Below are 13,681 nucleotides of genomic sequence, written 5' to 3'. Positions count from 1 at the left end.
TCTTGACTAATGAGGGAGTCAAAGGTTATTAGGGCTGGGTGGAATGTGGAGTTGAGATCCCAGTCCCATCAGCTATGATGTTATTGGATCAAAAATGAAAAAATATTGCAATTCTTACCAGAAAATAAATGGGGTGGACACTCCTAAGCTGCAAGGTTGGTGTAATGTGTAGCGGCAGAGCAGGAGACTCCATGTCCAACTGAAAAGGGTGGAATCTCTCTGATCGGAAAAAAAATCCTTTCTTTTAAAACCACACAGAGATTCCAGGCAGCACCTGGCATGTTTGAAAAGAGGAAATGTTCTGCTGTTTGGCTGGTGTGGTATAAAAAAGTCAGGGGAAAAAAGGGAAATCCTGGAAGACGGTGAAAACACACTGAGCAGTCTCGAGTTTCTAGTTCCCGCGAGGAATGGCAACGTATCCATTAGGATCCATGGGGTCTTTCATGGAAGGAAATGAATCACGGAGTTCCCAAGCAGAACATTTTCAGTGCTTCATACAAATGGATTTCCAGTTTCAGTCACTGGTCAATCCAATGGCTACAGAAACCTGGGAGAAATTTTATCTCCTTATGAATTGAGAGTTGACCCTTTCTCCCCGGCTGGAGGAGGGGGGGGGGGGGGGGGGGAGTTGGGGGGCGGTGAGGGTGATACTGAACAGTAGCAATTGTAGTTTAATTCCTGAAATGTTATCCTTACTTAGTAAAACACAGAAACCAGAAGTAAGTAAAAATAAAAACAGGCTCCAGGCAAATATTTCAAGTTGACATTTATTACCAAGTTCATGACTGCTCTCAGTTGGTTCAGAATCTCCACACGTTCCAAATGTCTGGATAAAATCAATGGAATTCTCAACACTGAACTCCAGCAGGAGTTTAAAAATGTTTTACAAATTTTTGAATCGTACAAACGCCTCGTGCCATTTTCGCAGCACGTTCTGCTTCAACATAAAGAATTTCTCCAGTAACAGAATTTTCCTTTCTCCAAATTCCACAGCCCCAGGACCTGGGGTCAATCATTTTCCACATTTACAAAAGTGCCACAAATAAAACCCAAAATCTTCTAAACTATCGAACTGTACCATAGAAATCCCCGGCTCCTGGCCTTCACTTACTGGAACAAGTATTCCCGGTTTGGCGCTCAGGCAAGGAACAATCAAATTCTTAACATAAAAATAAGTTTTTTTATATTTTGTCCATGGTACGTGGGGATCACCAGCATTTGCTGCCCATCTCTAATTGCCCCATGGTTTGCACGGCCATTTGAGAGGACGTTTAAAGAGTCAAACACATGGCTGGGGTCTGGAGTCACGTGAAGGCCAGGTAAGGACAGCAGATTTCCTTCCCTAAAGGACATTTACAACAGTTGATAGTTTCATAGTCACTATTCCAGAGTTCAGCTTTCATATTCCATATTCATTAATTTAATTTTAAATTCTACCAGTTGCCACAGTGGGATTTGAACCCATCTTTCCTGATGAGCTCATTAACCCGGCTCTCTGGATTTCTAGTCCAGGGACATAACCACTGTTTCAATTCAGCACAGTCCAGTCAGTTAATACCCAGTAACAGCCATCCCTTAGCACCACGCTCTGAACAATCAGTTTCACCCTCTGTTCAGTGAATCATGGTTACTGTCAGCATTCTGCAACATCGTACAGTCTGTCTCTGGCTTATTTACCAACATTTATTCAGGAACATACAACTCTCCCTCATCCGATTATAACTGGGGTCCTTGGATAAGGGTCCACCTTCAACATTCAATAAATGGGAAAAAACAGCACAAAACAGTCAATGTTGTCTCCCTTTAAAACATCTCATCTCCATTTCCATCAATATACAGTAACAGCCATGTGTACTATCTACAACATGTGCTGCAGGGACTCACCAAGGCTCCTTAGGCAGCACCTTCCAAATCCTCAACCACCATCATCTAGAAGGACAAGGGCAGCAGATATCTGGGAATGCCCCCACCTGGAGATTCCCTCCGAGACTCACCATCCTGATTTGAAAATATATCACCGTTCCTTCACTGGTGCCGGCTCAAAATGCTGCAACTCCCTCCCTAACAGCACTGTGGGTGTACCTACAACAGCCGGATTGCAGAGGTTTAAGGGGCTCCAAACTGGAGTCTCCGTGCAGAGCTGGGAGATGTTGGGAGAGAGAGTGGCCAATGGTTATCTGTGAAACAGAAGGTGGAATCTGGGAAAGGATTAAACCCAACTGAGTTTTGGGGGATCTGGGGGGACCTGTTTACGGGCACCTTTTCTGAGGAGCTGTGATTGGTTCAGAGGGAGCCTATCAGCCAAGGATCAGAGCAAACAGGAGTCAGAGACAAAAATGCAGAAACTTTGATGGGAGATTAAAAGAATTAAAAAACATAATAGTTTGACTGTTCACTTTCTACTTCTAAATATAAAATACTGATCACAATGACAAATAGAAGTGTATTTACAGCTGTCAGGGCAGTGCACTGGAGCAGAGATTTCAGTCTGAACAGGGAAAAGGGGAGAGCTGTGTCTACGAGTGTGGTAGCACCATGGTACACTCCATGCAGGGGGGGACACAGGGACAGAACAACAGGCCTCCTGAATACCATTAGCAATCCAGCTACCACTGCCATCTTCAATCAGGTGGATCCGCAACTAAGGGGCGTCTCCACTACTCCCAACATTCAACACTTGATGTTTTTGGAGGATTGGAGAAAGTTCAGTCAGAATCGGAATCGGAGCTGTTTTGAGAGGAGGAGGAGGAGGTGCTGCTGCCGTTAGACTGATCCTCCTCATCATCGTCATCATCGTTCTAGAATAAACGGGAAAAAACAAAGCACAAAACGGTCAACGTTGTCTCACTTCCATTTCCAACGCCTTCCCCCCTCCCCACTGACAGTCCCCAAAATAAACTCCTCCCTCCCTTACGATCCAGACTGGGTAAGACCTGGCTGTTCCTTGGCCGTCCCCCCTGTCCCGAGTTCATGTTTGTGGACACAGAGTGTGCACAGTATTGGAAACTGCTGCGATCTCCACACCAGCCAGTCCCACCTCTCCACGCTCAGCCTGAACAGCCAGCTTGGGACAACGGGGAACCCGACTCGGAGAGGGGGGGTGCAAATGGACAAGTAGCACACGGGACAGTCCATCGCGATTGGGCGTCAGATCAGAAACTCACGTCTCCATCTTCCTCCTCATCAGACACCCCTCTGCTATTGGACGATGCTGAGGAATTCTCTCCATCATCATCAGAATTAGAAGAACCGCTCCCTTCCGCATCCTCCTCATCCTCGTCCTCGTCCTCCTCATCCTCCTCATCGTCAGAGGAATCCTAAAGAGCAAAGTAACAGATTCAGAGCGAGGGGGGGGAGAGAGAGAGAGGGCGCGAGAGAGGGAGGGGGGGAGAGAGAGAGAGAGGGCGCGAGTTGGGGAGGGGGGGGAAGAGAGCGAGCGAGCGCGAGGTGGGGGGGGGAAGAGAGCGAGCGAGCGCGAGGTGGGGGGGGGGAGAGAGAGAGAGCGCTTGAGAGGGAGGGGGAGAGCGAGAGGTGGGGCGAGTGTGAGAGGAAGGAGTGAGTGAGGGGGAGTTGGCAGAGGGAGCTGGAGGGACTGGATGCTAAAGGAGGGTGGGAGAGGAGGGTTGAGGTGAGGAGGGGAGGACAGAAGGGGCAGTGAGGGGGTGGGATGGTGAGGGAAGGCCGGGAGGGAGCAGAATGTGTGTCATTCACTCAGTGAGCGCGAGTGCAATGGTGGAAGGTGACTTGCCGATGTGAGGTGGGAGGCAGCTCTCATTTTGGCCACGGGACCACCAGACTTTGCTGCCCCTTTTCGTTTCTGTAATAAGAATGAAATACAGAGTTGAATTCGGAGTACCTGCTTGACTGAGGGTTCTGTCAGAGTCACAGCACAGATTCTGGCTGTACCCATGATTTCACACACACCTAAAGGGTTCGATTCTCTCCATCCATTCCACTCTGCAGTAACCAAACAGACTTTCACCCACTGGAAATCACCTTTGGGCAGAGAGCCACAAAATTGTCTCCACCCAGCAAGGTCCCAGTAACTGGGTGGAAACAGTTCCTGTTCCAGCCTCTAGACCAAAGCCACAGCTCGCTGTCCCAGCACCTCTACTCAGATTTGCAGTTGACTATTTGGCAAAGGCAGCATCATAGTTTGGGGCTGGATGAGATAGGTGCCTGATGGGCAGCACAGACACCATGGGTGTCTCCCCACGCTGTGAAACCCTTTGGGGTGATTTTGAGCCCGCATTCTCCGTCTGCACGAACGGCGGCGAGTGTTTAAAATCTGGAGCACTCGAGTCATGCAGCGTGTTTCCAACTTGCTGACCCCTCACCACTGGAGTTGTGAAAACGCACCGAGAGACCCCAGAGAGCTGGGTTAATACAGCAGCCTGTCATCAGCAAGCACTTCCCCCTATGGCTGACAAAATCCCTGGCTTTAAAAGAGGCCATTCAGCCCTTTGAGTCTTACACAGGAACAGGAGGAGGCCATTCAGCCCTCTGAATCCACGCCAGTGCAACAAAATGGCTTGCAAAGGCCAGACAAGGATCCCCACAGACAGAGAACTGAGAGGAACTTGTAACTTATTCTGTGGTCCAATTAAACTTAGAGAGAGATTTTCATCTTGTTGTTACTCTGTAATACTCACTGAAGTCAAATATTCCTTATACGCAGAGCGTTCCTGCGGACTCAGAGACTGGAAGAGATGAAAAACAAAATCAGATTATTGCTCGACAAACTGAATTCAAATAGTCCAACAAGTCACTGTATAACCCCGGGGTACAGTACTGGTGGGGATGGGTCTGTCACTGTGTAACACTGGGCTACAGTACTGGTGGGGACGGGTCTGTCACTATATAACACTGGGGTACAGTACTGGTAGGAGGTAAGAACATAAGAAATAGGAGCAGGAGTAGGCCATCCAGCCCTTCGAGCCTGCCCCGCCATTCAATAAGATCACGGCTGATCTGTCGTGTCTCAGCTCCACATTCCCGCCCTCTCCCCATAACCCTTAATCCCCTCTCTTATCAAAAACCCATCAACCCGCGTCTTAAAAATATTTAGCGAGGCAGCCTCCACCACTTCAACGGGCAGAGAATTCCAGAGATTCACCATCCTTTGAGTGAAGAAGTTCCTCCTCAACTCCGTTCTAAACCGCCCCCCCTTTATCTTGAGGCTGTGCCCCCTAGTCCTACTGTCCTTTCTGAGCGGGAAGAGTCTCTCCACCTCTATCCTATCCATCCCATTCATCATCTTATACGTCTCAATGAGATCTCCCCTCATTCTTCTAAACTCTAACGAGTACAAGCCTAGTTTATTCAGCCTCTCCTCATAGCTCAACCCCCTCAACTCCGGAATCAGCCTAGTAAACCTCCTCTGCACTCCCTCCAAGGGAGGAGATTGCAGGGGCTCTGACCCAAATGATTAATTCCTCTCTGGCCACGGAGAGGTGGCAACGACTGGCGAACAGCTAATGTGGTGCCGCTATTTAAGGAGGATTGTAGAGATAAACCAGGGAACTACAGACCAGTGAGTCTCACGTCAGTGGTAGGGAAACTATTGGAGAAACCTCTGAAGGACAGAATCTATCTCCACTTGGAGAGGCAAAGCTTGATCAGGGAGAGTCAGCATGGCTTCATCAGAGGGAGGTCATGCCTAACATTTGATTGAATTTTTTGAGGAGGTGACCAGGTGTGTAGACGAGGGGAGTGCGGTCGATGTAGTTTATATGGATTTCAGCAAAGCCTTTGACAAGGTCCCACATGGAAGGCTTGTAAAGAACACGGGATCCAGGGTAATCCAATAAAGTGGATTCAAAATTGGCTCAGTTGTAGGAGACAGAGGGTGATGACAGAAAGCTGCTTTAGTGATGAAGCCAGTATCCAGTGACGTAACTGGATCTGTGCTGGGCCCCTGTTATTCATCATTTATATAAATGACATTGATGACTATGTAGGGGGTAGGATCAGTAAGTTTGTGGATGACACAAAAATTGGCCACAGTGAGGCGGAGTGTCTTGGGCTACAAGATATGGACGGAATGGTCAAATAGGCGGACAAATGGCAAATGGGATTTAACCCTGAAAAGTGACAGGAAGGAGTAATTTGACAAGTACTCAATGAATGGTAGGAAACTTGTAAATTCTGTGAAACGACGAGGTCTTGGTGTGTTTGTCCACAAATCTCTGAAGGAGGAAGTACATATTAGTAAGACGGTGAAAAAGGCATATGGGCCACTTGCCTTTATCAATCGGGGTATAGATTACAAAAGCAGGGAAGTCATGTTGGATTTGTATAAAACTTTGGTGAGGCCGCAGCTGGAGCACCGTGTGCAGTTCCGGTCACCACATTATAGGAAAGATGTGATTGCACTGGAGGGGGTGCAGAGGAGATTCACCAAGATGCTGCCTGGGATGGAGCATTTCAGTTATGAAGAGAGGTTGGATAGGCTTGAGTTGTTTTCATTGGAGTGGAGAAGACTGAGGGGTGATCTGATCTGATCGAGGTGTACGAGATTATGAGGGACACGGACAGAGTGGATAAGGAGAAACTGTCCCCCTTAGTTGAAGGGTCAGTCACAAAGGGACAGAGGTTCAAGGTGAGGGGCCATTTGAGGGTGGTGACAGTCTGGAAAGTGCTGCCTGGATGCCTCATTAAAGTATCTGGATGAGCACTTGGCATATCATAACATTCAGGGCTATGGGCCAAGTACTGGTAGATGGGGTTAGGTGAGAGTTCAGCTGTTTCTAACGTGTGGGTGTGGAGTTGAATGGGCTGTTCTGTGCTGTATGATTTAACACCAGGACTGTGTACACACATTGAGGACACTCACTTTGAGCCAGGCTTCCAGGTCAGTCTTGTATTGCTGCTGCTGCTCCTCCACCAGTTTCTTGTAACCATCTTTCCGGGATTGACTCTGTTTTTGCCACCGCTTCCCGATCTCCACCATCCTCTCCTTCAGTCCAAAGTGGTTGAGCTCCCCACTGGTCAGTAACTCCTGGGAGAACATCTGGTAACCACTCCTGCATCAACAACACAGCACAGGTTAGCGGAGGCAGGGGGAGGAGGGCGGGGAGGGGGAAAGAGGGCGGGGGGGCAGAGGGAAGGAGGAAGGATGGTGGGGGAGGGGGAAGGAGGGCAGGGGGAGGGTGTTGGCAGATGGGAATGAAAGGGGAGGGGCGAGCGGCAAAGGAGCAATGCGTGGAACACTGTCCAAAGAACAAAGAACAATACAGCACGGGAAACAGGCCCTTCGGCCCAATGAGCCCGCGCCGCCGTCCCATTGTCTCAGCGTCCTATTCATGATTTTAGTCTACGCCTAATGTGCGAGGATCAGGGAGGTCCAATTTAGGGACAATTTGTTACCCAATCAATCAGCCTAAAAGCACATCTTTGGGGTGTGGGAGGAAACCGGAGCACCCGGAGGAAACCCACGTAACCACGGGGAGAACGTGCAAACTCCCACAGACACAGGCCCAAATCCATGTGTCCGCACAGCAACAGAGATAGTCTCTGAGCTGTCATGTTGCCCTCGAGATGGTCCAGTTTAAGCACACTAACGACATGAAGCAATAGGCAACTCCCGAAGCAATGTCCAAGAGCAGCCCACTACAACCTGCCGCCTGCATGCCCCTTGCTGGACTTAAATGCCTGTGGAGACAAAAAATTCATTATTAAACAGGCAAAGACTGTAACATCCCTGAGGCAAAAACGGAATCCCAAGCCTACAATGTTTAGTGAGGCCTGCTATATCCCCCTATATGTAGCCCGCTCATGTGGCTGTCTAAGTGACTCTTAAACAACCCTAGCGTGCCTGCTTCCACCACCTTACTCGGCAGTGCATTCCACACCCCCACTACCCTTTGCATGAAAAACTGCCCTCTAATATTTGTCTTATACCTAGCCCCCCTCACCCTAAGCCCGTGACCCCTCGTTCTATCCATTTCTAATAGCGGAAAAAGCTTACCACCATTTACTCTATCTATCCCCTTCATAATCTTATAAACCTCTATTAGATCCCCCCTCAGCCGACGTCTCTCAAGGGAAAACAGCCCAAGTTCGTTCAATCTTTCCTCGTAAGACAGCCCTTCCATACCAGGCAGCATCCTGGTAAATCTCCTCTGCACTCTCTCCAGGATCTCTACATCCTTCCGGTAGTACGGCGACCAGAACTGGACGCAGTACTCCAAGTGAGGCCTAACCAACGTTCTATACAACTGCAACATCAGACTCCTACTCTTATATTCTATACCCCTTCCTATGAAGGCTAACATACCATACGCTTTCCTCATCACATTCTGCATCTGCACCGACACCTTCAGGGACTTGTGCACTTGCACCCCCAGGTCTCTCTGCGTATCTATACTCCGGATAGTTCTACCTTTTATCGTATAACTCCCCTCCACATTATTCCGGCCAAAGTGCATCACCTTGCATTTCTCCGGATTAAATTCCATTTGCCATCTATCTGCCCAATCTACCAGCCTGTCTATGTCCTGTTGCATTGCCAGGCACTGCTCCTCAGTACCCGCCAATCCAACCATCTTAGTGTCATCAGCAAATTTGCTGATCACACCACCTACCCCCTCTTCCAAGTCATTAATATATACTACAAATAGAAGAGGTCCTAGTACCGAGCCCTGCGGCACACCACTGGTGACAGACCTCCAATTGGAAAAGGAGCCTTCCACTACTACCCGCTGTCTCCTCCTCCCAAGCCAGTTCTCCACCCATCTACATACCTGGCCTTGTATCCCATGAGCCTTCACCTTTTCTATCAGCCTACCATGAGGGACCTTGTCAAACGCCTTACTGAAATCCATATAGACGACATCAACGGCTTGTCCTTCGTCAACCGTTTTTGTCACCTCTTCAAAAAATTCCACTAGATTCGTAAGGCACGACCTCCCTGTAACGAAGCCATGCTGCGTATCCCTGATCAGATTGCAGCGCTCCAGATGTTCATACATCCTGTCCTTGAGGATCCTCTCCATTAGCTTGCCTATAACTGAAGTCAAGCTCACCGGCCTATAATTCCCTGGGTTATCCCTCTGACCCTTTTTAAACAACGGTACTACATTTGCAATCCGCCAATCCTCTGGGACCTCACCTGTGTCCAAAGAAGAGACAAAGATTTGCGTCAGAGGCCCAGCAATTTCATCCCTCACCTCCCTTAGCAGCCTGGGATAGATGCCATCAGGCCCCGGAGATTTATCCGTCTTTATACTGTCTAAAAGTCCCAACACCTCTTCCCTCGTGATGACTACTTCCCTCAACGGATCCTCAAACTCCTCAAGCACAGCACCAGACATCAGGCCCCTCTCCTGCGTGAATACCGACGCAAAGTATTCATTCAAGATCTCCCCCATTCCCCCAGGCTCCAAGCATAGTTCCCCTCCTCTGTCCCTGAGAGGACCAATCTTCCCTCTAACCATCCTTTTGTTTCTAACATAGGAGTAAAATGCCTTAGGATTTTCCTTAATCCTACCCGCCAAAGCCATTTCGTGGCCCCTTTTTGCCTTTCTGATACCCCTTTTAAGTTCTCTCCTACATTCTCTGTATTCTTCTAACGCTATCTCTGTCCTCAAATGCCTAGATCTAATGTACGCCTCCCTCTTCCTCCTAACCAGGTCCTCAATATCCCTAGTTACCCACGGCTCTCTAATCCTACCCTTCCCATCCTTCCTCTTGACCGGCACATGTCTTTCCTGCAAAGATTTTAGTTTTCCCTTGAGAGACTCCCACATACCCAGCGTCGACCTGCCATCAAACAGCTTACCCCAGTCCGTATCTTTAAGATCCTGCCTAATCCGGTTGTATCTAGCCCTCCCCCAGTTTAACACCCTCCCCTTAGGACAGGCTTCATCTTTATCCATTAATATCTTAAACCAGACAGAGTTGTGGTCACTGTTAGCCACATGCTCTCCTACTTCAACGTCAACCACCTGCCCAGGCTCATTCCCCAGAACCAAGTCCAGTATAGCCCCCTCTCTGGTCGGGCTATCCACATACTGCTCCAGGGATCCTTCCATTACACACTGTACAAATTCCTCCCCGTCAGCACCCTCTGATCTCGGCACCTTCCAATCTACCCCGGGGAGATTAAAATCTCCCACTACCACCACCCTATTCTTCCTGCACTTATCTAGAATGTCCCTGCTTATCCCTTCTTCCACAGCCCTCGGGCTGTTGGGCGGTCTGTAGTACACACCCAACATAGTAACATCTCCCTTCCTATTCCTCAACTCCGCCCAAAGCGACTCAATTCCTATATCCTCTATACCTCCCTCCCTCTGCACTGCTATGATGCAATCCTTAACTAACAACGCCACTCCCCCACCTCTCAGCGACCCACCCCTATCACGCCTGAAGCACTTATACCCAGGAACATTCAGCAATCATTCAAATCACCAGTCAGAGGAACGCGGGCCAGTGTTCTGCGCGCTTTGGGTGTTGGTGCCTCTGTGAGCTTGGGTAGCCCCCTCACCCTGGCTGCAGTAAACAGCCTCTGGTGCTGAATGGGCAGCACGAGGCTGGCCGCAGGCAGAGTGCGGGGTGAATGGACCTTCGTTAATGGTGGGTGGGGGGAGTGGGCGAGGGGTCAGTGGATGGAAAATAGATAAGAACATAAGAACTAGGAACAGGAGTTGGCCATCTGGCCCCTCGAGCCTGCTCCACTATTCAATAAGATCACGGCTGATCTTTTTACGGACTCAGCTCCACCTACCCACCCGCTCACCATAACCCTTAATTCCTTTACAGTTCAAAAATTTATCTATCCTTGCCTTAAAAACATTCAAAGAGGGAGCCTCAACTGCTTCACTGGGCAGGGAATTTCACAGATTCACAACCCTTTGTGTGTGAAGTTCCTCCTCAACTCAGTCCTAAATCTGCTTCCCCTTATTTTGAGACTATGCCCCCCAGTTCTAGTTCCACCCGCCAGTGGAAACAACTTCCCTGCTTCTATCTTATCTGTTCCCTTCATAATCTTATGTTTCTATAAGATCTCCCCTCATTCTCCTGAATTCCAATGAGTATAGCCCCAGTCTACTCAGTCTCTTCTCATAAGCCAACCCTCTCAACTCCAGAATCAACCTAGTGAATCTCCTCTGCACCCCCTCCAGTGCCAGTATATCCTTTCTCAAGTAAGGAGACCAAAACTGTACACAATACTCCAGGTGTGGCCTCACCAGCACCTTATACAGCTGCAACATAATCTCATTGTTTTTAAACTCCATCCCTCTAGCAATGAAGGACAAAATTCCATTTGCCTTTTTAATTACCTGCTGCACCTACAAACCAACTCCTTGAGATTCCTGCACAAGGACACCCAGGTCCCTCTGCACAGCAGCAGACTGCAATTTTTTACCATTTAAATAATAGTCCATGTTGCTGTTATTCCTACCAAAATGGATGACCTCACATTTACCAACATTGTACTCCATCTGCCAGATCCTCGCCCACTCACTTAGACTATCTATATCCCTTTGCAGACTTTCAGCGTCCTCTGCACACTTTGCTTTTCCACCCATCTTAGTGTCATTTATGAATTTTGACACACTCCACTTGGTCCCCAACTCCAAATCATCTGTGTAAATCGTAAACAATTGCAGTCCCAACACTGATCCCTGAGGCACACCACTAGCCACTGATCGCCAACCAGAAAAACACCCATTTACCCCCACTCTTTGCTTTCTGTTAGTTAACCAATCCTCTATCCATGCTAATACATTACCCGTAACACCGTGCACCTTTATCATATGGAGCAGTCTTTGGTGCGGCACCTTGTCAAATGCCTTCTGGAAATCCAGATACATCACATCCACAGGTTCCCCATTGTCCACTGCACATGTAATGTTCTCAAAGAATTCCACCAAAATTAATCAAACATCACCTGCCCTTCATGAACCCATGCTGCGTCTTACCAATGGGACAATTTATATCCAGATGTTTCGCTATTTCTTCCTTGATGAGAGATTCAAGCATTTTCCCTACTACAGAAGTTAAGCTAACTGACCTATTGTTACCTACCTTTTGTCTACTTGTTTTTTTTTAAAACAGTGGTTTCACATTTGCTGTTTTCCAATCTGCGGGAACCATTGCAGTGAATTTTGATAAATTACCACTAGTGTATTTGCTATTTCCCCCGCCATCTCGTTTAGGACCCTGGATGCATTCCATCAGGACCAGGAGACTTGTCTACCTTTAGCCCCCATTAATTTGCCCAACACTACCTCTTTCATGATGATAGTTTCTAGGTTCTCACCTGCCATAACCTCCCTGTTATTAATTTTTGGCATGTTATTTGTGTCTTCCACTGTGAAGACCGACACAAAATACGTGTTCAATGCCTCAGCCCTTTCCTCAGTTCCCATTATTACATCCCCCTTCTTGTCCACTAAAGGACCAATGTTTACTTTAGCCACTCTTTCTGGGGTGGATGGAGGGGGGGAGGGTGGGGGGGGGGTCAGTGGATGGAGAGCGGACAGAGGATGGTCAGTGGATGGAGAGCGGACAGAGGATGGTCAGTGGATGGAGAGCGGACAGAGGATGGTCAGTGGATGGAGAGCGGACAGAGGATGGTCAGTGGATGGAGAGCGGACAGAGGATGGTCAGTGGATGGAGAGCGGACAGAGGATGGTCAGTGGATGAAGAGCGGACAGAGGATGGTCAGTGGATGAAGAGCGGACAGAGGATGGTCAGTGAATGAAGAGCAGACAAAGGATGGTCAGTGGTGGGGGGGTGTCAGTGGATGGACAGTGGTCAGTGGGGGGGGGGTCAGTGGATGGAGAGTGGTCAGTGGGGGGGGTCAGTGGATGGAGAGTGGTCAGTGGGGGGGGTCAGTGGATGGAGAGTGGTCAGTGGGGGGGTCAGTGGATGGAGAGTGGTCAGTGGGGGGGTCAGTGGATGGAGAGTGGTCAGTGGGGGGGTCAGTGGATGGAGAGTGGTCAGTGGGGGGGGGGTCAGTGGATGGAGAGTGGTCAGTGGGGGGGGGGGGTCAGTGGATGGAGAGTGGTCAGTGGGGGGGGTCAGTGGATGGAGAGTGGTCAGTGGGGGGGTCAGTGGATGGAGAGTGGTCAGTGGGGGGGGTCAGTGGATGGAGAGTGGACAGAGGGTGGTCATGGGGGGGTCAGTGGATGAAGAGTGGACAGAGGATGGTCAGTGGCAGGGGGGTGTCAGTGGATGGAGAGTGGACAGAGGATGGTCAGTGGGGGGGGTCAGTGGATGGAGAGTGGTCAGTGGGGGGGGTCAGTGGATGGAGAGTGGACAGAGGATGGTCAGTGGCAGGGGGGTGTCAGTGGATGGAGAGTGGACAGTGGGGGGGGGGTCAGTGGATGGAGAGTGGTCAGTGGGGGGTGTCAGTGGATGGAGAGTGGACAGTGGGGGGGGGGTCAGTGGATGGAGAGTGGTCAGTGGGGGGGGGGGTCAGTGGATGGAGAGTGGACAGAGGGTGGTCATGGGGGGGGGGGTCAGTGGATGAAGAGCAGACAGAGGATGGTCAGTGGCAGGGGGGTGTCAGTGGATGGAGAGTGGACAGAGGATGGTCAGTTGGCGTGGGGGGTCAGTGGACGGACGGTCACTTACATTGGTGGTTTCTTTGGCTCGCCGTCAAACTTCAGTTTCTTGGAGCTCTGCGTTGAGGTGTGGCAGCGACTCTCCATAAGCTCTCTCTACAACA

The 13,681-nt window shown here is 49.5% G+C and overlaps 1 protein-coding gene across 1 annotated transcript in view; it reads right to left on the bottom strand.

Moving 5' to 3' along the window:
* Nucleotides 1–749: 749 nt before the first annotated feature.
* Nucleotides 750–13,681, bottom strand: part of LOC145346912 (nucleolar transcription factor 1-like) — a 56,262-nt gene continuing 43,330 nt past the window's right edge. Inside the window, exons 16-21 of the mRNA XM_080194792.1 lie at nucleotides 13,588–13,673; nucleotides 6,836–7,025; nucleotides 4,653–4,700; nucleotides 3,749–3,817; nucleotides 3,165–3,317; nucleotides 750–2,798 (exon numbers count right to left, since the gene is read on the bottom strand). Coding sequence (XP_080050918.1) covers nucleotides 2,706–2,798; nucleotides 3,165–3,317; nucleotides 3,749–3,817; nucleotides 4,653–4,700; nucleotides 6,836–7,025; nucleotides 13,588–13,673 — 639 coding nt within the window. The 3' untranslated portion in view covers nucleotides 750–2,705. The remainder of the gene's footprint in view (nucleotides 2,799–3,164; nucleotides 3,318–3,748; nucleotides 3,818–4,652; nucleotides 4,701–6,835; nucleotides 7,026–13,587; nucleotides 13,674–13,681) is intronic.

The sequence above is a fragment of the Carcharhinus amblyrhynchos genome, chromosome 8, assembly GCF_965287045.1.
Source record: "Carcharhinus amblyrhynchos chromosome 8, sCarAmb.v2.hapA, whole genome shotgun sequence".
NCBI classification, from domain to species: Eukaryota; Metazoa; Chordata; class Chondrichthyes; order Carcharhiniformes; family Carcharhinidae; genus Carcharhinus; species Carcharhinus amblyrhynchos.
This window is presented reverse-complemented; position numbering and strand designations above follow the sequence as displayed.